This window comes from Castanea sativa, chromosome 9 (assembly GCF_040712315.1).
Source record: "Castanea sativa cultivar Marrone di Chiusa Pesio chromosome 9, ASM4071231v1".
In the NCBI taxonomy this organism is placed as follows: domain Eukaryota; kingdom Viridiplantae; phylum Streptophyta; class Magnoliopsida; order Fagales; family Fagaceae; genus Castanea; species Castanea sativa.
The window spans coordinates 13948752-13974104 of NC_134021.1; the positions used below are offsets into that span (position 1 = coordinate 13948752).

At 39.6% G+C, this 25353-nt stretch overlaps 2 protein-coding genes across 2 annotated transcripts; both read right to left on the reverse strand.

Annotated features, from left to right (window-relative positions):
- Positions 1 to 6266: 6266 nt before the first annotated feature.
- Positions 6267 to 7334, reverse strand: LOC142608785 (uncharacterized). The gene has a single exon (XM_075780466.1). It carries the CDS (start codon positions 7332 to 7334, stop codon positions 6267 to 6269), a length of 1068 nt encoding a protein of 355 aa, XP_075636581.1.
- A 9576-nt stretch (positions 7335 to 16910) lies between these two features.
- On the reverse strand, positions 16911 to 24035 carry LOC142610243 (sulfoquinovosyl transferase SQD2). Its single transcript, XM_075782004.1, has 11 exons — positions 23560 to 24035; positions 21802 to 21868; positions 21278 to 21348; positions 20242 to 20359; positions 20031 to 20104; positions 19539 to 19594; positions 19343 to 19426; positions 19005 to 19092; positions 18834 to 18911; positions 18550 to 18606; positions 16911 to 17633 (listed from the first exon to the last, which is right to left on the reverse strand). The coding sequence occupies exons 1-11, from the start codon at positions 23952 to 23954 to the stop codon at positions 17144 to 17146; spliced, it is 1578 nt and encodes a 525-aa protein (XP_075638119.1). The 5' UTR covers positions 23955 to 24035; the 3' UTR covers positions 16911 to 17143.
- Between the last annotated feature and the right edge of the window lie 1318 nt (positions 24036 to 25353).

Sequence of the window (25353 nt, forward strand, 5' to 3'; positions counted from 1 at the left end):
GAATTTGGTTCTAGATTGATTAGGTCATTAGCATGATAAACACGGAACACCAACAGTCACCTCAATAGTTGCATTTTGAATAGTAGCTCATTATTAGTAGTAGGCATCGTTTCAGACCACATGTAGCATTGGTTCTTGGAACATAAGTCATTCTCAATGTGCTTTGATAGAAACTCTTTAGAAGTCAAATTATTAAAATAAAAATATTTTGTTTTGATAGTTTAAAAAGATCAATGATAAGGGTTTAAAAACCCTGAAATCTTTGAATTTGAAATAATATCTAACCCTTATGAAATAAAAATCAAATTCAAATCTAAATTCAAGTACCCAAATGTAACATAATTGAATTCAAATACTTTGTTGTCGTTGACCAATTAAACATAAATAGTATTATATTTTTCAAAAAAATAAATAAATTTAAAACAATTATGTGTTTGAATTCAACAAAAAACTAATAATAAACTCGTAGCTAGTAAAATACAGGACGCGTATATTACGGTAAACATACGGACGGATACAATTTGGTATCTTTCAATAAAAGTACGTTTCAAAAATTCGGCATAAAAATACGGAAACGGAAAAGTAACGTTACATGTGTAGTATGGGTATTAAGCGTTTCTTTTTTAAAAGTTCGCATAAAAAAATACAAAAACATTTAGCATATATTTTTTGTGAGATAAATACAATTATTAATATATACTCACTTACAATTAGTATTTGTTTGACTTGAGCTTATAAACTCAACTTTTAACTTTTGTATACAGCTTTTAAAATCTCATTTTTTCCTCACTTTTTTGAAGTACAAATATACTTTAGCATACTTTCTGATAATGAAGAAAAATCCACCAGTTGTCTCGTGGCACTCACTTGACTCGAAACAACACCTGTACAACAAAAGACAAGACCAAACAAAAGGCACCGGTGTGGTGTCGGCCAAAAACTCTCCGAAGGTCAAGTTAGAGCTTCTTTCTTATTCGCAACCCTAAAGTGCTAGAACTGAAGTGAATTATGCGTACCTTGGTTTATAAGGGTTTTGGGGTATATATAGTAGTGTGGGCCCGAAATAAGCGCCTTAGTGAGGAAGTACTTTCCTTCTAGGAGAGTAATTTGTGGATTTTACGTATCACCTAGAGCCCTTTTCCTTATAGGAATCTTCTCGACTAGGGTCAAACGTGTAGTGCAAGAACTTTCCTTATACACGCATACGTGGAGAACAAGATAGGTTATGGATGAAGGTTTGCTTATCCCCTTCAGCTTTTCCCTCCGTCAGCCTTTCCTTCCTAAGGTCGTCAACCTACACAGCTGTTTTCGGAAAGGTCATCAGCTTAGAATCTTCAGCTTTGATCTCATTAGTTTTCTCCCTTCAGCCCAATGCTGTCAGATATGAGGCAGAGCCGCGGACGTCGAAGGAAGATGGTTCAGTGACCAGAGCTGACGGGCTCGTTACTCCCGTCAGCCTTCTTAAGGTGTTAGGAACAAATTGTAAAATCACTCTCATCAGCTGCCCCCTACTCCATGATCCCATCAGCTATAGATGACGAGTTATGGAGTTGAGGTTGTTGGGAAGCCACTCATGCGTGGTAATTCAAGCCACCTTCATTAAATGGTGGGACACATGGCATGGACTGATTGGCTTCGTGCCTAGACGAGCGTGTCGCTTCGTCTTCCGTGCCCTCTTTCGCCTATATATATTTCGTTTTCCCTCTTATTTCCAAATTTTCACACCTTGCTGATTTCGAGAGAGAGAATGTCACCGCTGATCTTTTGACTCCGTCAACCAAATTGCCGTCAACTTCTTGGGACCATCCTTTTACAAGTAAGTTCTCTTCCTTTATTTTACCTTCTTTTATTTTTCTAGTAGTGCCTTTTAGTGAGGTCGTCGGCCTAGGCTCTTAGAATAAACCCGTCGTTTGTAGGTAATCAGATGTCTAGGGAGGCGACGAGTGATCAATCGTTGATCCGCGACAGATCAGGTTACGACGAGGTCTTCCAATCAAGCCGTGAGCCCAAGGAGGACCTATCCCGGTCGTCAGAAAGGGAAACGTCAACCCATTCTTCTGACGAGGAAGTAGGGAGTTCTAGAGAAGGTGAGGTGAGCGAGGACGGTGAAGAGGAGAGGGTAGGTGACGAAGACCAGAGGATCAATGAAGAGGAAAAAGGAAAGAACCAGTGACGGGGGTGGGAGTGACGGTGACGAGGAAACCTTAGAGAGTACCTCGGGAGCTTCTGGTGACGATCGTCCTTTCATCTTACCCCCAGAATGGTCCGTCAACAAATTCCCTCCGACGATGTCGGAAAATATTTTCAAAAATTTGCGGGCCCGTTATCAAATACCAGACGATATCCCAATTCGCCTCCCCGAGGAGGGTGAGAGATGTTATTTGGGACGAACCGCAGATGTTGGCATGTATGATGCCATGTTCGCTGCCGAATTAAGATTACCACTGACAGTGTTACATCGTCAGCTGGCTAACTTTCTGGGGATATCCGTCAGCCAGATTGCCCCTAACGCCTGGCGAACATTCATTGGTGCCGAGATCCTGTGGGGTCGTCTGAGTGGTGGGAACCGTCAGTTAACCCTAGACGAGTTCTTTTGGTGCTACCGCCCTCAGCATATCTCCTCATCAAAGGGGGTATATCATTTCGCAGTAAGAGAGAAAGAGTTAAAGTTGGTATCGGACATGCCTTACTCCAATAGAAAGTGGAAGGGCAGATATTTCTTTGTAGAGGGGACGAACTGGGTATGCCGTCAGGAGGAGTGGGAGTCAATGCCTCATGGTTTTTTTGACAACACCTAGGCATATGTCAGGAACTCAGGTTGACCCCGTCTGCTTTTTTACTTCGTCTGTCTATTTGATCCTTAACCCCATCTCCTTTTCTTTCCAGCTAACACCCGTCCACGCATTACCGAGGAACAAAAGGATTTCATCCATCGAGTGACGGCTATCCCCTTGGACGAGTGAAAGTGTCGGGACCTAATTACGCTAGACACTTTACATTTGTATTATGGTGGTCCGGAGCCGACGGAGGAGGCTTGCAAGCTAAACGCTTACTCTCGTCGACGTGAGTATTATCCAATTTCTTCCGTCTGCACCCTGACGTTGTTTCTTTTCTAACCCTCTCTATCTTTTTGCAGAAATGGAGTCAGCCAGACAAAGAATACAAGCTGCCGCTGCTGCCAAAAAGAAAGAACAGGAGAAGGCTAAAGGGGAGTCGACACCGTCATCTGTCCTGAAGTTCGTCGGGAAGGCAGGAGCCAAGAAGAAGGCTGACGGCAAGGATGAGCGTTCTGGGAAGAAGGTTGCCATAACTCGTGGAGATAAATCTTCAAAGAAGTCGTCACCTCCCAAGTCCGTCCATGGGGCAAGCAAAGGGCTGATGACGTCGTCAGGCCCCGTCAGCAAGGGATCCGTCCGCCGCCTTTTAACTTACAAAGATTATGCCATGGAGGTGACGGAGTCCATTCTAAAGGATGAGGAGATGGACCCTTGTGCCAAGCGGGCAACGGACGAGATAGGGGCGTCAGGCCTGTTTGATCTTACTCGGGTATGCCTCTCTCTTATTTTGGTGTCCGACCAGTTTTAATGATCTGACGTTGTTTTTTCTTTGGCCATGCAGGCTATGGTTCACATGAAGGCTTTGTCAGAGAGGTGTTCTGCCAAGGAGGGGGTGATTACCCGTCTGTATGAGTGTATCAAGTACTTAGCCGACGGACAAGCGCAATATAAGGATGCGAACCGTGTCCTTGGTACGGAGCTGAAGGATTTAAAGGAGAAGTTGGCAGAGGAAAGTCGTCAGCAGAAGCTGGAAGAAGAAGCCAAGCTGACGGCATAAAAGGAGTTGAAGTCCATCCTAATTCAGGTGGAGACGGCTAGGAGCGACGCTGTGACGAAGTTTAAAGACTCGCAATCCTATATAGACGCTTATGCTGCCTATTATGGTGACGGGTTTGAAGACTGCTTGAAACAAGTTAAGTCCGTTTATCCTGATTTGGATTTATCCAAGATTACCATGGACAAGCCTACTCCGTCAACTCCTACAGGCAACACTGTCAATGTGGAAGGTGACGATGCTAACGAGCTAGAGGTAAACCAAAGGAATGATAGCATTGTTCTTGCTCAGCCAACCGTGGACAAGCCCATTACCTCGATTCCATCAATTAATCCTCGTGGCAACAATCAGAACGCCATCAACCCTTCTACTCCTAGCGCCCAGTCTTCTATTGCCAAAGGGGACGGAAAGTCTCAAGACCCCCCCGCTTCGTGAACTTTGGCACTTCTCTTCTTGTAAAATATAAACAAATTTCAATGTTTGACGCCCGTTGCTTTGGGCTTTTGCAAAGACATTACTTTATTTATGTTAATTTCAATGCGTTGCTTTATATTTGAGGCATTTTTCTCTTTTCTGCAAAACTCTGTTGTTGGTGATGAACCCATCAGCTTAATAATAACGACGTCAGTTTTATGTGCCTGTTGGCTTTACATGTGACGGTGTCAATTTTCTCAGCTGAACATACTTTAGGTTGTTCTATACCTGTTGGCTTTAAGGGCAACAGCGCCAGCTTTCTTTTAACTGATTAATAAGTGACTTATTTTAAGTCGTTTCCATGTACCCGTCAATCTTATGGGTAACGGTGTCAGTTTTTTTTTTTTTCTTTTATAGCTGAAACTCCAAGCCGTTTTATCTGCCCGTCAGCCTTATGGGGCCATTTTATCTACCCGTCAGCCTTGTGGGTGACGGCGTCTGCTTTCTCAGCTGAAACTTATGTCAAGCCATTTTTATCTACCCATCCGCCTTATGGGTGACGGCGTTTGCTTTCTTAGCTGAAACTTATGTCAAGCCGTTTTTATCTACCCGTCAGTATTATGGGAAACAACGTCAGCTTTCTCTTAGCTGACTATTCATTCATTTTGTAGGTTTTGTAACGGTTGGCCACTTAGTGGACGTTATACTAAACCCGTCCACTTTATGGACTTAAGAAGGTCGTCTACTTTTTGGTCTTAATCATAAGGTCGTCCATTTTGTCGATTTAATAATAGACTTTTCCACTTTGTGAACTTAACCATAAGGTCGTCTACTTTGTCGTCTTAATCATAAGGTCGTCCATTTTGTGGATTTAATAGTAGACTCGTCCACTTTGTGGACTTAACCATAAGGTCATCTATTTTGTGGTCTTAATAGTAGATTCGTCCACTTTGTGGACTTAACCACAAGGGCGTCCACTTTGTGGTCTTAACAGTGCTGTCTCCTTGAAGACTGGCTAATATAACAAATCCATCAATCGTTTCTGAATAAATTCCTCTTATTATGATGAATGCATAAGTAGAATAATTGTTTCAAAAAGAATAAACCTTCAGCCCCTTGGGCTTAAAATGTATTGTAGGCAAAAAATAAACTAAGATAAATGATTAAAAGAAATATATTGGATAAACTGGAAATGAGGAGTGGTGTTCTTCGTGCTATCTTCTTCTGGTAGTACTTCCTGAGGTGCTCGGCGTTCCATGGGTGGTGTAGCTTCTGCCCGTCAAGTGTCTCTAAGTGGTAGGTTCCCTTCCTTAGCCATGATGTTATCTTGTAGGGTCCTTTCCAGTTTGGGCCAAGCTTTCCTTGTGCGGGATCTCTAGCGGCACCCATCACTTTCCTTAAGACGAGGTCTCCGACTTTGAAGTCTCGGTGTTTGACTCGGGAGTTGTAGTGTTTGGCCATAAGGTCCTGATATCGTGCGAGTCTCTGTTCAGCTGTTGCTCTGACCTCGTCAACTAGATCAAGCTGTAGACGTATGGTCTCGTCATTCCTCCCTTTGTCGTGATTGTCCACCCTGTAACTCGTGAGCCCAATCTCAGCTGGGATGACTGCATCGCTCCTGTATGTTAGTCGAAACGGAGTTTCTCCTGTGGGTGTTCTGGCCATCATCCTGTACGCCCATAGGACGCTTGGCAACTCTTCTAGCCATATGCCCTTTGCCCCTCGAGCCGGGTCTTGATGATTCGAAGCAAGGATCGGTTCGTGACCTCAACCTGTCCGTTGGCTTAAGGATGAGCCGGAGAGGAGTAGTGGTTCCGGATTCCTAACCGCGAACAAAAGTCTCTAAAGGCATCATTGTCAAACTGCTTTCCATTGTCCGAGACTAAGACCCTGGGGATTCTGTATCTACAAATTATGTTTTTCCAAACAAAGCTTCGCACGTTCTTCTTGGTGATGGTGGCCAACGCCTCAGCTTCCACCCATTGGGTGAAATAGTCTATACCGACTATTAGGAACTTCAGCTACCTTATTGCTGTAGGGAAAGGGCCCATGATGTCTAGTCCCCATTGGGCGAACGGCCATGTAGCTGTGATTGCAGTCAGCTCTTCTGTTGGTTGCCTAATTATGTTGCTGAACCTTTGACATTTGTCGCAAGCCTTCACATATGTCTCGACGTCCTGCTGCATGGACGGCCAGTAGTATCCTGCCCGGATCAGCTTATGTACTAATGATCGCGACCCTGAGTGGTTGCCACAGATCCCTTCGTGTACTTCCTTCATGACATAATCCGCTTCTTTGGGACTTAAGCATCTTAAGTATGGTCGAGAGAATCCCCTCTTGTACAGGACATTTTTTATCAAGACGAACTGCGCCGACTGAACCTTTAGCTTCCTCGCCACCTCCTTCTCGCCGGGCAACGTGCCGTCTTTTAAGTAAGAGATTAAGGGGGTGGTCCAATTATTTTTGGAACCTATCTCCTGTATGTTGACGACGTCTATCATTGGTGAGGGTTGAATAAAAGAAAGTACCTTGTCGAGGGCGATCATATACTCTACTGACGCGGTTTTGGCAAGACGGTCAGCTTGCTCATTTTCTCCTCTTGGGATTTGGACTATCTTGGCTTGCAGCTCATCCACTCTCCTCTTCGCTTGCTTCCAATACTTTTTCAACTTTTCGCCCTTCCACTCAAATTCGCCGTTCACTTGGCTTGTGACGACCTCGGAGTCGCAGTGAACAACCATGTTTGCGGCCCCTACAACCTTGGCGAGGTCTAAACCCGCTATCAGGGCTTCGTACTCGGCTTCATTATTAGTTGTAGGGAAATCGAGACGGATCATACATTCGATCTCATTGCCTTCTGGAGATTTGAGTACAATTCCTGCTCTACCAGCCTTCTTGTTGGATGACCCATCCGTGAATATGCTCCATTGGGGATTTTCTGCCCCCTTACCTTCTGCGCTGGCAAACTCTGCAATGAAGTCGGCGACTGCTTGTCCCTTGATGGCGGTGCAAGGGCGACACTGTATGTCAAACTCACTCAACTCTATTAACCATAATACTATTCGCCCGGCAGCTTTAAGACTGCCCATTACTCGCCGTAAAGGTTTGTCAGTTAGGACGACTATCGTATGGGCTTGGAAGTATGGCTTGAGTTTATGACGCCGTGACTAGAGCGAAGGCGAGTTCTTCCATGGGGGGATACCTTTCTTCTGCACCATGCAATGCCTTGCTAGCGTAGTACACGGGCCTTTGGACCCTGTCGTCTTCTCTAACTAAGGCTGCACTGACAGCGGCTAGGGAGACGGCCAGATAGAGGAAAAATTCTTCTCTTGGTTGTGAGGGACTTAGTAACGGTGGTGAAGAGAGGTAGTCCTTCAGATCTTTGAACGCTTGTTGACATTCGGTCGTCTATTCAAAAGATTTCTTCAGTGTACAGAAGAATGGTAGACACCTATCCGTTGCCCTCAACACGAATCTATTAAGCGTAGCGACCTTGCCATTAAGGCTTTGTACTTCCTTTATATTTTTAGGAGGCACCATCTCCATTATGGCCCGGATCTTGTCCGGGTTAGCCTCGATACCTCTTTAGAGCATCGAAGGTTTCTTTGAGATCTTCCAAATGATCTTCTTCTCTTCGACTTTTCACTAGCATGTCATCGACATATACTTGGACGTTTCTTCCAATCTGTCATGTAAACATCTTATTCATGAGCCTTTGATAGGTTGCGCCAGCGTTTTTCAAGCCAAAGGGCATGACTTTGTAACAAAAAAGGCATTGGCTTGTTACGAACGAAGTCTTCTCCTGATCAGCCTCATCCATTCGGATTTGGTTGTATCCGAAAAACGCATCCATGAAGCTCAGCAGCTGATGTTAGGCCGTAAAGTCCACCAGGATGTCAACTCATGGGAGGGGGTAGCTATCTTTGGGGCATGCTTTGTTTAGGTCCGTGAAGTCAACACACATCCTCAATTTTTCATTGTTCTTTTTGACCATCACGACGTTTGCCAACCAATCAGGGTAGTAAACTTCCCTGATAAATCCTGCCTCCTGTAGCTTGCGGACTTCTTCTGCTACCGTCCGATCCCTCTCTTGGGCGAAGATTCTTTTCTTTTGTTGGACGGGTGGGAAAGATGGCGACACATTCAACCTGTGTACCATGACTGACGGGTCAATTCCTGGCATGTCTTCATGGCTGCATGCGAACACGTCCCGATTTTCTTTTAGGAAGGTCGTGAGTTCTTGACGCACCGTCAGGTTGCAAGGGTGCCGATTTTGGTCGTCCGCTCCGGTTGGGATTCGTTAAGAGGCACATCTTCGAGCCTCTCAACGGGCTCCATCGCTGCCCGACGTTCTTCTATGTTCATGGCCTGAAGGTGGTCGTCCATCTCCATCATGGCTACGTAACATTCGCGTGCGGCTACTTGATCTCCTCTCAACTCTCCTACTTCATAATCAGTAGGGAATTTTATCATCAAATGGTAGGTTGAGGTTACAGCCTTCCATGAGTTGAGGGTTAGACGTCTTATGATGGCGTTGTAGGCTGACGAGCAATCAACTACGAGGAATGCTACATTCCTAGTGATCTGCTATAGGTAGTCTCCAATGGTTACTGCCAAAGTGATGACGCCAAGTGGAAATACCCTCGTTCCTACAAAGCCGACGAGCAGGGCGTTAGTCGGAACTAGTCGCTCCTAGGAATGGCAATGGGTCGGGTTCGGGCCGGGTTTTTGCATACCCGGAACCCGGATCCAGCCCGATTATTAATCGGGTTTTTTTTCTCGGGGCCCATACCCGCTCCACGGGCCCCGCGGGCCCCATTTATCTTCTTGGGCCCAAATCTAGCCTAACAAAATTTTTTTTTTTTGAAGCCCATTAAATTTTTTTCCCTAAATTCAAGCCTATTCAAGCCATTTAACATGGCCCAAATGCCAAAATTTGGCATTTAGGTCACATTATAGGGCAACCAAATCAAACCAAATTATAAGTTAATCATAAATCAACAAATCACAACTAAGATTTTAAATCAACAAATCACTTAAAAAGCTACAAAATAAATCCCACAAGTCTAGGAAATTACAAAATGTCTTATCCTCCAACTAACAAATGAAAAAGACTAAGAAATTCTTACAAAATGTCTTATCCTCCATAACCGGGTTTTTATTCGGGGCGGGTTTCGGATTTTTTTTATAAAACCCGGACCCGACCCGAACCCGCTTCGGGTTTTTTTTTAAAAAACCCATACCCGACCCTATTCTTTATCGGGCCGGGTAAAATCCGGCCCATTAGGGTCGGGCCGGGCTGGGTATCCGCGGGCCGGATCTAAATTGCCATCCCTAGTCGCTCCCTTTCAATCCCCATTTGTTGGAATGCAAGGTAGTAGAGGATGTCTGTTGAACTGCCGTTGTTGACGAGGACTCGGTGCATGTTATAGTCTCCTGCCTGTATGGTGACGACGAGCACGTCATCATGGGAATGGTGAAGACGCCATGCATCTTCTTCTGAGAATCCAATGGAGGGATTGTCAATCTGCGACATTTTGGGCGCGGAACCCGTCATCTGGATGTTCTGAACCATTCTGAGGTATGTCTTTCAGGCTTTCTTCGACGACCCGGCGGTCGTGGTGCCCCCTACAATCATCCTTATATCTCCTAGGGGTTGCCTGGGGCGATCGTTATCTCGTCGAGGAGCTTGATTTTGTGGCGGGTCTGCCCTCTCCTTGCTAACGAACCTCTACAGCCTTCCTCGTCTAATAAGAGCTTCTATTTGCTGCTTCAAGTCATAGCAATCAGCGGTGTCATGGCCATGATCTTGATGAAAACGGCAGTATTTATCCCTTGGCCTGTTGTTGGGATCTCCCTTCAGCTTGCCGAGAAAAGTCAAGGCTCCTTCGTCTTTAATTTGCATTAGTACCTAGTCGATAGGAGCGGTTAGGGGAGTGAAGCTTGTGAATCTCCCCGCGGGTGGTCTAGGGCGTCGATCATCCCGTCATTCTTTAGTTCTAGCCTTCTTTTGCCCCTATCCGAGCGTGCATCTTCCTGTCTTCCCCTTTGTCTAGGCTTTTCTTCTCTAGCCAGTAACGCATCTTCTGCGTTCATGTACTTGGTTGCCCTGTAAAATACTTCGGACATAGTCTTTGGGTCGTTCTTATACAGAGAAAACAGGAATTTACCCTTCCGCAACTCATTTGTGAATGCTGCTACAAGTATCTTGTCATCTGCCTCATCTATTGAGAGGGCTTCCTTGTTAAAGCGAGCTATGTATGATCTTAGAATATCGTCTTCTCGTTGTCTAATGTTCATCAGACACGCGGTAGACTTCTTATGCCGATGACTCCCGATAAAGTGTGATACGAATTGTGCACCTAATTCCTTGAAAGTGTCGATGGAATTAGGCGTCAGCCTACTGTACCAGTCCCTCGCAGGACCTTTCAATGTGGTGGGAAAAGCCCTACACATGATCTCATCCGGTACACCCTAAAGATGCACTAGGATCTTGAAGGATTCCAAGTGATCCAATGGGTCCTTGGATCCGTCGTAATTCTCCACCTGAGGCATGCGAAATTTTGGGGGAAGGGGGCATGAACTTACAAGCGCTGTGAAAGGCGAATCAGTTCTCTGGACTAGGTCATCCAGGTCGCTGGAGATTCGACCTCTGAGGGCGTTCATCATCACATCCATCCGTTCCCTCATCTCCTGCATCTCAGCTGCTATGTGAGGTGGTAGGGTGTCCAAGATGGATGGCCGGTTAGTGTCTTGCCGCTCTGGTCTACTCGGAGCGTTGCTACCCTCAGGCCCTTCCGGGTTTGTCTCATCCGCGCTTGCACCTTCCTAGTCTTCCTCCGATGCGCTAAGGTGTGTATTCCTTTGCCGCAGTTGCTCCTCTAGATCATGATTTTGCTTGGTTAGGCGCTCAACCACCGCCACAAGCGTTTGGAATTGCCTCTCTAAGACTGTGGTATGCGGTTCGTCGCCTTGATTATTGATTGTTACCATCAATCGAGTGAGTACCATGCAACTTTTGTCTTAGGGGTAGAGCAAAGGCTGATTACTCTTGAGTGCTGATGTTGATTCCCACAGACGGTGCCAACTGATAATGAAGAAAAATCCACCAGTTGTCGCGTGGCCCTCACTTGACTCGAAACAACACCTGCACAACAAAAAACAAGACCAAACAAAGGGCACCGGTGTGGTGCCGGCTAAAAACCCTCCGAAGGTCAAGTTAGAGCTTCTTTCTTATTCGCAACCCTAAAGTGGTAGAGCTGAAGTGAATTATGCGTACCTTGGTTTATAAGAGTTTTGGGGTATATATAGTAGTGTGAGGCTAAAATAAGCGCCCTGGTGAGGAAGTACTTTCCTTCTAGGAGAGTAATTTGTGGATTTTACGTATCACCTAGAGCCCTTTTCCTTATAGAAATCTTCTCGACTAGGGTCAAATGTGTAGTGCAAGAACTTTCCTTATACACGCATACGTAGAGGACAAGATAGGTTATGGATGAAGGTTTGCTTATCCCCTTTGGCTTTTCCCTCCATCAGTCTTTCCTTCCTAAGGTCGTCAACCTACTCAGTTGTTTTCGAAAAGGTCGTCAGCTTAAAATCTTCAGTTTTGATGTCATTAGTTTTCTCCCTTTAGCCCAATGCCGTCAGATATGAGGTAGAGCCGCGGACGTCGAAGGAAGATGGTTCAGTGACCAGAGCTGACGGGCTCGTTACTCCCGTCAGCCTTCTTAAGGTGTTAGGAACAAATTGTAAAATCACCCTCATCACTTTCAATAAATTTTTTTTTTTTTTAAGTCTAGATAAGTTTTTCTCAAATGGTTACTTATTATTGTGCCCTCTAACTAGTGAAGGGATGAAGCATGGCAATAGGTTTCCGAAATTTTTGTGTTTAACTTTTTGGGAGTCTAACAATTTAATAAAATAAATATTAAAGAAGGGACAACATTTTTAAAATAATTTTACAATAGAGCTTAGGTGTTTTGTTAAGCGATTAATGGTAAATAAAAAAATAATATTAGTGATGAACTTAGATGAATTTACCACCTAAATTTTATTGTAAAATTATTGTGAAAATATTTTTTGCTGTACCACTATTTTAAAATAGAAAAAAAAGTTTTATTTTATATATAAAAAAAAATTAAGCTTATTATTTGTGTTTGAACCTTGACGGTGAGTGCAATACATTTCCTTTATGTGGCGTTTGGTACGGGGAATCCACATTACTCTTGGCATCTAGATTCCCAGGAATGTGATTCCTAGGAATCACATTCCTAGGAATGTAGCTATTCCTATGTTTGGTTTCATTGGGAGATTCCCAGGAATGTGAGATGATAATATTTGGTGTATTCCCAGGAATCTTAAATGAATTATTTGTTTTTCCCATTTTGTCCTTAGATTTGAATATGAAGTACCAAGCCCATTAAAAAAAAAAATCTTCCTTTAAATAAATAATAAAAAAATATATATAAACTATTAATTAGTCCTTTAAAAAAATATCTTACTCTAAATAGATGGATAAAAAACATTATATAAACTATCAATTAGCAACACATTCATTAAAACTGTGATCTAACATTTCAAAATGACAAGAATAATACAAAAATAACTATTAGCAGAGTTATTTATCCTGTTTATGTTGTTTTGGCGGGAAAAGATAAAGACAAGAGAGAAGATATTGATAATTTGTTTTATAGTTTATCTTAATTGCTTAAATGATAAGGAAAAAGGGTTAAAATTGTCAATTTATAAAAAATACAATTTCTTTTAAGTTTGGGAATCTGGATTCCCACCTGTTTTAAAGGGAATCCACATTCCTACTGAGAGGGGTTTAAGGATTCCCCTGGCATTTGATTCCCTAGCGTAATTTGCAACCAAACATGAGAATCTTTAAACATTCCTGGGAATCCTAAAACATTACCCCATACCAAACGCCACCTTAGAGATTATTTTAATCTTTTATATTTAGTGTCCCATTTTGAGTCTTTGTCAGCAACAATAACTCAATAAGTTCGTTAAAAAAAATTTATCTTTTGTATATATATCCGTATATAACAAACCGTTCTCTACGTATTTTAACCTGAACACGTAACATACTTGTAGTCCAAAAAGTTTGCGTAGAATTATGTACCTTTGAAAACAAAATGGAAGACGCATGTTTTTTTTGTTGTTTACGTACCTACGCGTAGTATATGTGATACACGTATATACTAACTGAAACTCCATCTAAAGTATTGTATATTAAGTTTTGTACTTTTATTTTTCTTGCACTTAAACAGAATAAGTCCATTTATAGATAGCCACGAGCTATACTTAGCACACTTTCCTTTCCTTTTTTTTCTAATAATAGGAATTATAGGATGGGGGTAATCAATATGAGAAGTGAGAAAACGTTACGAAAATAAACTTTATATGAGTCTAAAATATAGCAGCCATAGTTTTGGTCAAAGTACAGAGGTTCTACAATTAGATTGAGGTAGAGAATGATACTGTTTAATTATAATAATTCCTTTTTATTAAAATTTGGCCTAAAAATTAGGAAATTTTTAGGGCTTAAGCTGTGAAGCATTGTGATGGGTAGAGAGCAACCCCTTGGTCCAAAAATTGACCAATTGGGATGTCCTATGCCTTCAAACCCAAATCTAATTGCACATCAAACTGTGTTAAAATCTCCTACTAGTATGATTTCAAATTTTTGGAATGAGCAAAATCTCCTTACTTTCACAATATTTAAGGAAAGTGGCCATAATAAATAAATTAACTATCTTTCTCTCTCCTTTCATCTCATATAAATGTAAGCTAAATGATGTTTAAGTAAGAAATGGGGACTTTAATCCGATGTTACTACTGGTTAATATAATCTATAATTATCCATATTCCATACACATTCTCAAAAAAGAAAAAGGAAAAAAAAATTATATATACATATAACCAGTAATGTGACTTCTAATTTTATATACATATTTAGCATTGCCACATGACAATATATACAAAGTGTGGTATAATTACATTAAACTCACATCCAAATCTATGTTTTTTTTTTTTTTTTTATAAACAGCACAAGTTGATCATATCTTATGGTCCATATAATGCACAAGAAAGACTCTCCTTAGTCATCTCAAACCAATTGATTGCACATAATAAGTAGTAATTCCATTAATATTCTGTGCGATGGCCACAGGCTAGGTGTAGCCATTTACAATGAAAAAAATTTATTCTAGATTCAGAAAAGATGCTCAAGTTTAAAGGCACTCATCATGTGAATTATATAAATTTGGTGGTAAGTCATTGATGGTGAGATCATAGTACGAAACTCTTGGTCATTTAGTCTCTTGGTGTTTATTAATTTAACTTGTAATTTTGTAAAAAATTCTTTGCATCTAATCAAAAACCTAAGATCAAATTCCAACCTAGGCAATGATCATTGCTATTTAATTATTAAAGAGAACTGTCTTTAATTAGACAAAGAGTCTTTAAATTCAAACATATTTACTTTCTTCAAAACTTTTGTAAAGTTGTTGAATTGTGATGAAGGCGTCATAACTAAGTGTATATAAAGTCTCTATTTTACATATGTTAGATCCACAAGTATCAATTCAACTTGAATTATTGAGCTCCATCAATTATAATGGAGGCATCATGATTAGATATATGTATTGTCTCTCTCACGCAAGTGTGTGTATACATTGTATGCATGAGATTACAATATTGATCGTACCATTGTAAGCAAAATGATTGTACATGTACTAGAGGCATGTTACACACATCCCCTACATGTAATAGTTTGGGTGCAAGGGCAAGCCACCACAATTGACTAGTAGAGAATGACCTCAACCGTCCAATTTAGAAGCATAGAGCATAGATGAGTAGGGGATGCACTGAAATAGCAAAGTGAATGCACCAAATCCAAAAGCATAGATGTTTAGGGGGATGTGTGGTTCATGCTCCATGGCCACACCTAGCTAGACTATGAATACGTTTGGATCTAGCTTTTTTTAGCTGCGTCCACTTTTTGTTTTTTTTTTTTTTCAACGCGTGTTTGTTACTGTTCATTGGCCATGAACAATGATTTTAGGCCAATGAATAGTAACTTTTGGAATGAACAGTATTTTTTACCCCTTTAAAAATTATTTTGCTACAGTGTTTTCAGTTTTCAGTTTTCAGCAATAAGTTCTATCCAAACGAACCCTATATGTATATGCTGCGGCCACGGGTTAGTAACATTTGTCATGTATAACATGTTACTTTCAATACATTCTTACCTACACGACCCAATACAAAAACATAGGAGAAAACTAGGCATGAACGAATCTTGTCTCCAAGGCTCAATGTCTAAGCGATCTCGTGAAGATTGGTCCTCACCGAAAAAGAAATACTTGGAGATTTCAGATTTAAGGGATAGCAAAAATGACCTATCCTACCCCGTTGTGCTCGGTGTGAATTTTCCTTGCTCCAAAGAGGTAACAAGACAGGGATAAGTTTTGTTTACCTTGCCTCGCCTTGAATTTATTTCATATATATATATATATATATATATATATATATATATATATATATATATGTTTAACTTATTTATACAAATTATATAATTTTCTTTCAATATGTGTTCCAATTATAATATATTTTTTATACATATTTTATACACTATTTTCAAAACATTTGTCTCTAGTTCTTTTTTAGTATTCCCACTCTTTCCCCGTATGTTTCATATTTATTTTATAAATATTAAAGCGATTTCATTAAGATTAGTAAAGTATCTCCAATCTGCCCTGAATATGACTTGTCCACTACTGTCTCGTGTGGGTTTTTTCCATCATAAATAGGAAACACAATGAGAATGAGGCACCCATTATTCGATACTACCTCACCCCACTGCTACCCTTGAACCAACACATGACCACCCATGGTGTGTTGGGGATAAAAGTTTTTTTTTTTTTTTCTTTGATATTTCGATAATTAGGGAGGGATGAGGGGATTTGAACCCTACATATCTCAATTAGAAACACTAGGAGATGCTAACTGAAATACAAAGTTTTTGGTGTTTGGGATAAAAGAATTTGTTCGATACACAGTCAATCACTCCCATTTACAGAAAATAAAAAGCATCTTTAGAAAGCCACGGTATATCACATCTGCATATTTATAACGTTGTAGCAATCCTCAATTTCACATTTAATGTTACAAGATAGGGATTAACCAAACTCTTAAACAAAATCTTATAAATGGAATACCCCTTCCTAAATCATTAAGAGGTAATCATTTCCTAACTGCCATTGTCACTATGCAGTTTTTCTTCTATACCACTTCATTGCAACAACACTAAGAGGGCTTCTGAATCAACTCCACTGGTTGATCCTCTATAAAGTAGTTGCATTCTCCCTGAGGGTGCTAACTCAACAATGATTGATCGTTTCACCATTCTTATTCAGCTAAAACCCCTGTTGTGATTCTTATTCTTCAACCTACACACCTAAAATATACACAGATATGAGAAAATACAGTGATCCTTACGGATGACTGAAAATGTGTCCTGATAACGCTTTTCCAGCCAATTCTCTTCCCAGTGGAAAAGGAGGCTCTCTTTGTAGCTTCATCTGGTTAACACCTGTGTGCTGCCTCATAAGACAAACAGTTTGACATGCTTGGAAATACTAAGCAATGTCATAGACAAATACCAGGCAAAATTACTTTAACTTAAAAACTTAAAAATGTTCCCCTGTTATTACATTTAAAACTGACATCTAAGTAAATCATGCCACAAAATACAGCGCAGCTGACCATTACTGAATGGTCCATTCATTATATACAACAAATGAATGTATCGCAATCACACGTTCATCGTTCTTTGAAGTCCAGAGCAAAGCTGACAAACCACTAATGAACTGAAGGAATTTTTCTGCGTCACCTATATAACCTCTGGGGATGGAAAAAGGCGTTTTGCCAGCCATTGAAGAGGTCTCAGTAGCTGTGCTCTCTTCTTGCGCCAGAACCAGATGGCAGCATTGTATTGTTCATTGCGAATCGTTCTTGTGGCTGCCTTCCAATCATACTTCTCCATTTCTTCACGTGCAGCTTTCCCCATGGTCTCTCTCAATTCTCGGTCATGCAACAAAGGCTTCAATTTGCTCAAGCAATCATCAAGGTCGCCGGGACTATATAGATAACCAGTTTTGCCCTCCTGTTCTGGAGGTATTATATCTGGGATTCCACCAGCACGAACCCCCACAACAGGAATTCCAGAAGACATGGATTCCAAAACGACTAGCCCAAGTGTCTCAGATTCTGAAGGCATAAGAAAAACATCCCCACTGGCATATGCCTGTGAAAGCTCTTCACCTCCTAGCATCCCTGTAAAAACTGCGGGCATGCCAGCAAACAGTTTTTCCAGCTCCTCCCTGCCAAGAAAGGTATGTTTTGTAAAATGAAGTGCAGATGAACTCAAAGTAATTAGAGTAATATTTAAATTCTGTTGGCTACATCAGCGCAGTTCATAGAAATCAGACTACAGTTCATTATTTTGGTACCCCCTTAGTGCTGTGATATCCTATGAAGCACGGGTGCGGCGTTTGGGCCGCCACACCCGCGTCGGACGCGGCGACGCGCAGGCGACGCCGCTGCCTGCGCGTCCGTGCCGCGTCCGGCAATAAAAAACTATTTTTTTCGGCGCGATTCGCGCCGATACGGCGCCGATTCGGGCCGACGCGCGCGAAATCGGGCCGATTCGGCCCGAATCGGTCCGTATCGGTTGAAATCGGTCCGGCCGATACCGGCCGAAATTCAAAAAAAAAAAAAAAACAACAACAACAACAGGTGCTTATGGCTGAAAAAAAAAAAAAAAAAAAAAAGAGGTGCAAACGCACCGTTTGGAAAAAAACCAAGACCCAACCCTCTCCCTCTTCATTTTTCTTGAGCCTCTCTCCCACTCTCTACCTTCACTCTTCTGCTAGGCTTTCTCCTATTCTCTGTATTCTAGTTATTATTTACCATTGTTCTTAAATTTGGTATATATTTATATAATGTGAAAAAAGTATGTTTAGCAATATATTAAAAATATAAATAAAAATATTTTTAATAATTTTTTAATCGCCGCACCCGCACCCTACTTTTTCAAAAATTGCCGAGTCCCGCACCCGCTCCCGCACCCGCACCCGAATCCCGAAACGCACCCGTGCTTCATAGGTGATATCTCCCTCTCTAAAAGTGGGGTTGGTAATCATGATGGAGTGCAATATAAGAATACTGATATTCTCTTAGAATGGCCTTCAAAATAGTAAGGAGGTATGCAACGGATTAAGTGTCAAAGTAGATTACCTATATGGCCCATCTCCAATAAAAGCAATTCGTGCTTCTGGAAGCTCATCCATTACCCTGTTAAAACATGAGTTTCAAATGTCAGCAATTGGAGAGGGAGGTGGAAAGTGTAAACATTACCCAAAAAAAAATTAAGGACAGCAAATTGCAAAATTGAAACTTAAACCATCAGTGCGTAGAAAACTTTGTTACTGCATTAGTTTTTCCAACTATGTATAAACAGGACTAAAGAGGAGGAAAACACCAGTTATTCATTTCCAATCTTTGCGATCGAAGAGCACTACCTCTTGGTGAAATCCAAACTTTTCTCAACTCCTAGACGTCCAACATGAACTATCAATGGTTTCTCAGGTTCACCATCGCTGTGCAAGAGGAAGTATATGTAACATAAGTGAAACTCATTGTACATGGGCAATTACAAGACAGAAGAAAACAGGATTGGACAGTTGTCATACCTTAGTCGTAATCGCATTTCTTGAGAACGGAAACAGGGGTTGAAGCTATCAGAATCAACACCCTTCTTCCAAAGACGAATCTTGTTGGCTGTAAACAAGCATAACAAAGCAGTCAATTTAGGATAGAGCTGCACGGGCACAGATGCAAGTTTTTTAGCTGAAACTTCCACAAAGGGAACTTTGGAGGCTATTAAGTGAAACTATTACTGTGAGGGGGAAAAAGAGAATCCTTAAAAAAATGAGTTTGGTGCATAATGGTATATAACAACCCCATAATGATTGAAGTCATTATAGTGTGGTTATTAACAAGGTGCTTGACAGTTTATAGTTATACTCACCAGCTGTCACTCTAGCTGCTTCAAGATCCCTGCCAATAGCAACTGAGGGCACCAGTGTAAGATCAGCTGCTCTGTGTAGAAACTCTGCAAATGAAAGACCAAATTGTTACCTAAAGGCTTCAGTATCAACAGTAAAGAAGGAAGCGAGGAGGGGAGGGAGGAAAAAAAGGAGAGAGAAAGGGAAGCATTTACATACTTATAACCAACCACATGGGTGTCACCAGCCAACTGAATGTATATCTTGGGATATATCTGCAAATGAAAACTACAATCAGCCTACTTGACATATCTCATAGAAATTCAGCAATATATTAGAGAGAAAGTACACACATGGGACTCGGAACATTATTAAACTTATTAGAGAAGCAGCCTTTGAATTTGTGAGTTTCCCACTCATCTATTTATTTTTTTACTGGTAACTAATGCTTTGTTGTTCTTGTATTGGTGAGTTACACATGCACCCAATGAACCCAAGACCTAACCCTCCATGCCATAATTTTGGGAGGGGTAAATGCCATCTGAGTTGGAGCTCATTAGCAATTTTCCACTCATTTAAAGTGAGCAATTAATTGTAATATGTTTCATGAAATAGTCTCTTTTCAATAATATTATTTTTACCAATCAAAAACAGAAGTTAATTGTAATATGTGCATAATAAGAATTCGGTCAAGAATAGCATTACACTTACACTGGCACATGAGTGTGGTAAGACATAACTATGGGGACACACAATAGTTTTGCAATGGCGAGAGCTCCAAATACCTACAATACGGTCAATATATGTCACCCACCAGAAAAGCAATATTCTTTCTTTATTACTTCAAAACACCCCCATTTGCAACAAAAAATTAAAGAAATAAGAAGACAACAGAAAATTCTAGCAAGAATTGAAAATTTACCATTATTCCTGGTGATGAAGCATGAATTATATCAGGCTTAAATCGGGCAACCTCTGAAATTATTCTAGGACTGAGTGCCAGGGAAAGTGGCACTTTCTGGTACCAGGGACATGGAAAGCTGAAAAAATAAATAAATATATGAGGAAATTAGGCAGACAGATAGTGCTTTCACACCTACATCATTAACCAAAACAATTTTTCTTGTTTGTAAGTCAAACACTTCATCTAAAAAATTGGACTGCTCAAATGGTAAAAGTGGATTGACATAGAAATATGCAAGAAAGTATAAGGAGTTGAAGAGAGGCAATATGATGAAACCTAGGATAAGGAATGAATGCATTTGTTATACAAGTATCTTGGATGCATAGGTATGTGTGACTAATTGATTTATGATGAAGGCATGAAAGGACAAAGGACTGCATTATATAGAAATGAGGTATGGAGAAAACATGTGATTGCCAAGGCCTTAGCAATGGCTGCCTGAAAATGATTCAAGAAAAAAAAAATCTCTAGTAGCTTAGATGCAACCTCGGGCTAATCTGAACAGGGGTAAGGGGTCAAGATGTGGAAAGCAAACTGATTAGAAATCTGATGGTTCAGCTCTTGTAAAATTTAAGAATTGATCCTTGACTTCAAAAACCTTAGAACGTAGGATGAAGGGGCAACCCAAAACACAATCAAATACTTATTTTGTAATAAGAAAGGATAACTAGATTTACTTATATTTGTCTATTACTTTGTTTGCCCAGTTTATAATTTTAATGAGCTCAATAAATATTATCAAATGATTTTTCTTGAAGACAAGTAATCGCCTAACTTGACACTGCTACGGAATTTGAATACCTTAGATTAGTAAGTACATAGTGATCTATGATTTAAATAGTTTGTTTTGCCCTAATTACACTATAAATTACAAGTTATTTATCAACACAATAAAACAGCTTATATTCAATGTGACAGAAGTTAAAGAGCAATTAGGTATGATGAGGAGATAGTTATAAGGACAAAGCATTTCAAATTAAGTAGTAAGAGCAACCTCCGTGATCCAATCAATTTTGCTCCATAAAATTCCTGGGGCACTCCTTCATGTGTGGTCACAACCATTACCTACATCATCAATAAGATGTCAGTTAACCAAAGAAGCACATTCAGAACCTAAAGCAAACTTTATGTTAAACTTCCACAGGGTCTTTTTTTTTTTTAAGACAAAGGCAACTTCCATGGGGGGTTTTATATAAGCCAATCTAATATCAATTTGACTAGATATTGCTAATACAAGAACAAGCTCAAGTTCAGTTGAGCTTGATGAGGATGGTTCTTTTGAAAGACTGGTAGTAAAATGCATATCTAAATTATCTAATTTAATTTTAATCAAAATCAGCACCAGGAAAATAAACATTTAATAAGTACAACTTCAGGAAACAAGATGCTCAAGTATGATACCCTGCATAATTTGCAATGAGGCTCAGGTTAAGTTCGCATGGCTTGAAATTAAAAGGTTTGGTCAAGGACACCCCTAGACAAACAGAAAACACAGCTGCAGAGATATAAATAACGTACCTCATCCCCCATTTCACGTAAATTTCTAATAAAATTCTGGAACCGGTTTTTATACCCTGATACATATCTGCAAGTGAAACAGAGAACAGACATTTTTCAGTAAAAATCCATCTTTGATATAAAGAAACATGATACAATTTATTGTATCTCACCATATGATTCTACACTAAGCTAATTGCTTATTTATAATATGACTGAACCACATTTATCCCAAAAAATACTACTAAAAATCATGCATTTGTGTCAAACATTCTTAACATTTCTTTAAAACCACAATGCAGATGAAACATATTCATAATAGCATCTAAAATAACTGGCATTCTCCTCTTAAGAATGTTTGAACAGATTGTAGTGCTTTAAACCAATTTCATGTCATATGGACTCTCTGCCACTTAAGGTATCCCAAGAAACAGACATTGAACTGATTAACATTACCTGGAACTTTCTAATCATGAATCCATTGGTGCATGCAGTTTGGCATAATTATTGTGATTACTTGCAGGGCATATATGGACCATAGCTATTTAACTCAACCTCAAGAAAGAAAACAGAGAGAAGTACAGTGTCCATAATATGCAGCAAAAATGAATTCTAAATTTTTTAAGAATGGCTTCTCCAATCTGGACTGTAATTCAATATCTAAAGCCAATTACCAAATGATTGGCATTGGCAATGCATATATGAGAGGCAAATCACCAATTACAAATTCTATAATTTGTGCCTCTTCCCAGGTTTCATGGTTTGGCACAATTGAGAATAACAGGAAAGTGAGGGCAAGTAGGTGCAAAAATTACAAGGTTCATAACTCATAGCCTCATAACCAAGATGGGTATGCAAAGTAGAAACCAAATATGAACAAATTTAAGACCCAGAGACTTATAAATAAACTGAAGAAAAATTATCAGCTAGTATAATGTGATCCACATTTGAAACAAGCATAATAGTCACAGAAGCCATCATCAAAGGTCCACAAATACCACAACCGAAGCCATTGGTAAAATACACCAGCTAAATCATAAAATCCACAGAGTAGGCTATAAGACCGCATCAATTCAGAACAACAACACAAATATCTGTAACAGCCAAATGTAGCAATACAGCAACTTAAATCCAAGCTAAAAGTATCCAAGAACGCCTTCTCACCAAATAATGTTTCACACTCAGAAGCAGCCAACTGATAGAGCCAGCACAATCACATACATATAGAAAGAATTAACCAATGACACTACACATAAACATAACAAAACCCAAAAAGCTGTAGCTGAAATTTAGCAAGTTATCCGAGTCATTCCAATTATAGAGAAATTACTCAGATCTAAACTTCAACAGCCACTTAGATTGCATAGCAAACTAGATCATTTTATTTAAATTTTTAAAATGTTACCAAGCTATAATTATAGCTGTGTTGACCACCATAAATGCAAAAGCCAGAGTAGATAAAAAATGACATAGTCCAAAATCAATTACATCAAAAACAACTTGCAGCTATAACTAATAAATAAATGACGTCTAACCTACGAAAAGAACAAACAACCAACCAAAAAAAAATTCTTTCAAATATTTATAAACCTAAAACAAAAAATTCACTGGATAATGCAAACAATTGCAAAGTCAAAACAAAAACAAGAAAGTCAAAAATTGACCAAAAAAACAAAATCAACAAAGCATTTGAGTAAATGGGTCTCTCATGGTTGAAGATCTAATTAAACCAAGCACCCATAAACTGTGATCAAGTATACAATTTTCAAAGAAACTCACGCGAAAGGAGAAGGCTCAACAAAGAGAGCAATACGGCGAGGCCTTGATAAGGTCTCAGAATCAAGCAAAGGAGCATCCATCTCCTCTTCTTCTCTAACCTCAGTGATAGTCATATTGTTATTGTTATTGTTAATGTTACCGTCTGCTTTAACAACTAAAAGCTCTCTCCTTTTATGGCTCGAACTCTTCGACCCTTCAAGAAAACACAACCCGGAAGCTTGTTTGGCAAAAAGGCTAATGGGTTTTGTTCTTTGGGAGCTAAAGTTGGAAACTTTAACGGAAAACTTTGAGTACAAAGAAGGAGAAGAATAAGGTGAAAATGAAAAGGATGAAGAACAGGTAGAGAAAAATGGAGGAGAGAGAGTGGGATTTATAGAGAGAGAAGACGTGGTCATGATGGTTAAATGAGAGAGAGTGTTTGTTTATAAATATTCTCTAGGTTGTGTGTATTTGTGTGTGTGTGTGTCAGTGCGCTTGTGTGTGTGTGTGACTATATGTGCGTGTGTTTTTGAGTTTTTTGGTTTTTTGGGATTTTTGATTGAATAATATTCGAATTCGTATGGTGGGTGAAAATGGTTTTGAAGGAATCTCGGAGACTTGTAAGGGACTCTCTTATTGGATATTCTCTTCATGGAGGGGACTATGTAAGGTATCAAACAAAATGTCTTTAAGCATATGCTATTGGCTACAGCCCATTGGGTAACCTTCTCTCTATGCCTTCTTTCTTTGCCCAATTACCAATTTTTGCCTTTTTTTTTTTTACATTTTTGGCCCTTAAAGTTTAAAATTTTACAACTAAATCTTTGTAATTTTAGAAAATTAGTAAATTACCCTATTTTATTTATGGAATTTTTGCCTTTTTTTTTTTTCATTTCCGTCTTCTAAGTTTTGAAATTTTGTAAGGTTTACCTTGTTCATTCGATTTTTCGGGCAATTCTATAAAGATGATAAATCCTAAATAAAAAAAACAATCTTATTCGATATCAGGGTGTTGTATACTATTTTGTATACATGCTAGTTTTTTTTTTTTTTTTTTAGCAACAAGACTGATAGATTTCATTAAACAGAAAATTAGCCAAGATCGGCTTAGAGTACATTCTGTATACATGCTAGTTAACACAAGTACATATTAAGTAATGGCTCTTATTTTTAGTTTATGAATAAGTGAGAGTAACTAACGTATATAGAAATATTATTTTATCTATGCTGTCACTTATCTCTTACCTGTATATAAATAAATTCAAGTTGTGATTCAAGGTTTTTTTTTTTTTAAAAGAGGCAATCTTTTTTTTATATATACAAAATATTATATATATATATATGTGTGTGTGTGTGTGTGAACCTTCGAATACTGAGACCAACACCTATTGTCTTACCACTTGGCCACACCTTGTTTTTTATTTCTATTCAACATTTATAAAGACTAATATTGGTATTAGTTGTTCATCAATTCTAATGAAAATTCCTATAGAATAAACTAGATTGCAGTAGGATTTTAAAACATATAGACAGCAAATTAAACGACATTTATTGATTTAATATATTATATGAATATTTGATATTTGATATTCTCTTTTGATTTGATAATTGAAAGTTTTTTAATTGGGTTAAGTGTGCGTTTGTTTCCACTTTTTAAGCCCCTTTATGCGCGTTTGTAAAAAGTGTACACTGTTTACGTGTTTGGCAACTTGAAAAAGTTGACTTTAATGAAAAAGCGTGTTTCTCTACGCTGAACTAAACGCGCAAAAAATTTATGGGGAGCTTCGGACCATTTTGGAAAAGCGCAGTGGGCGT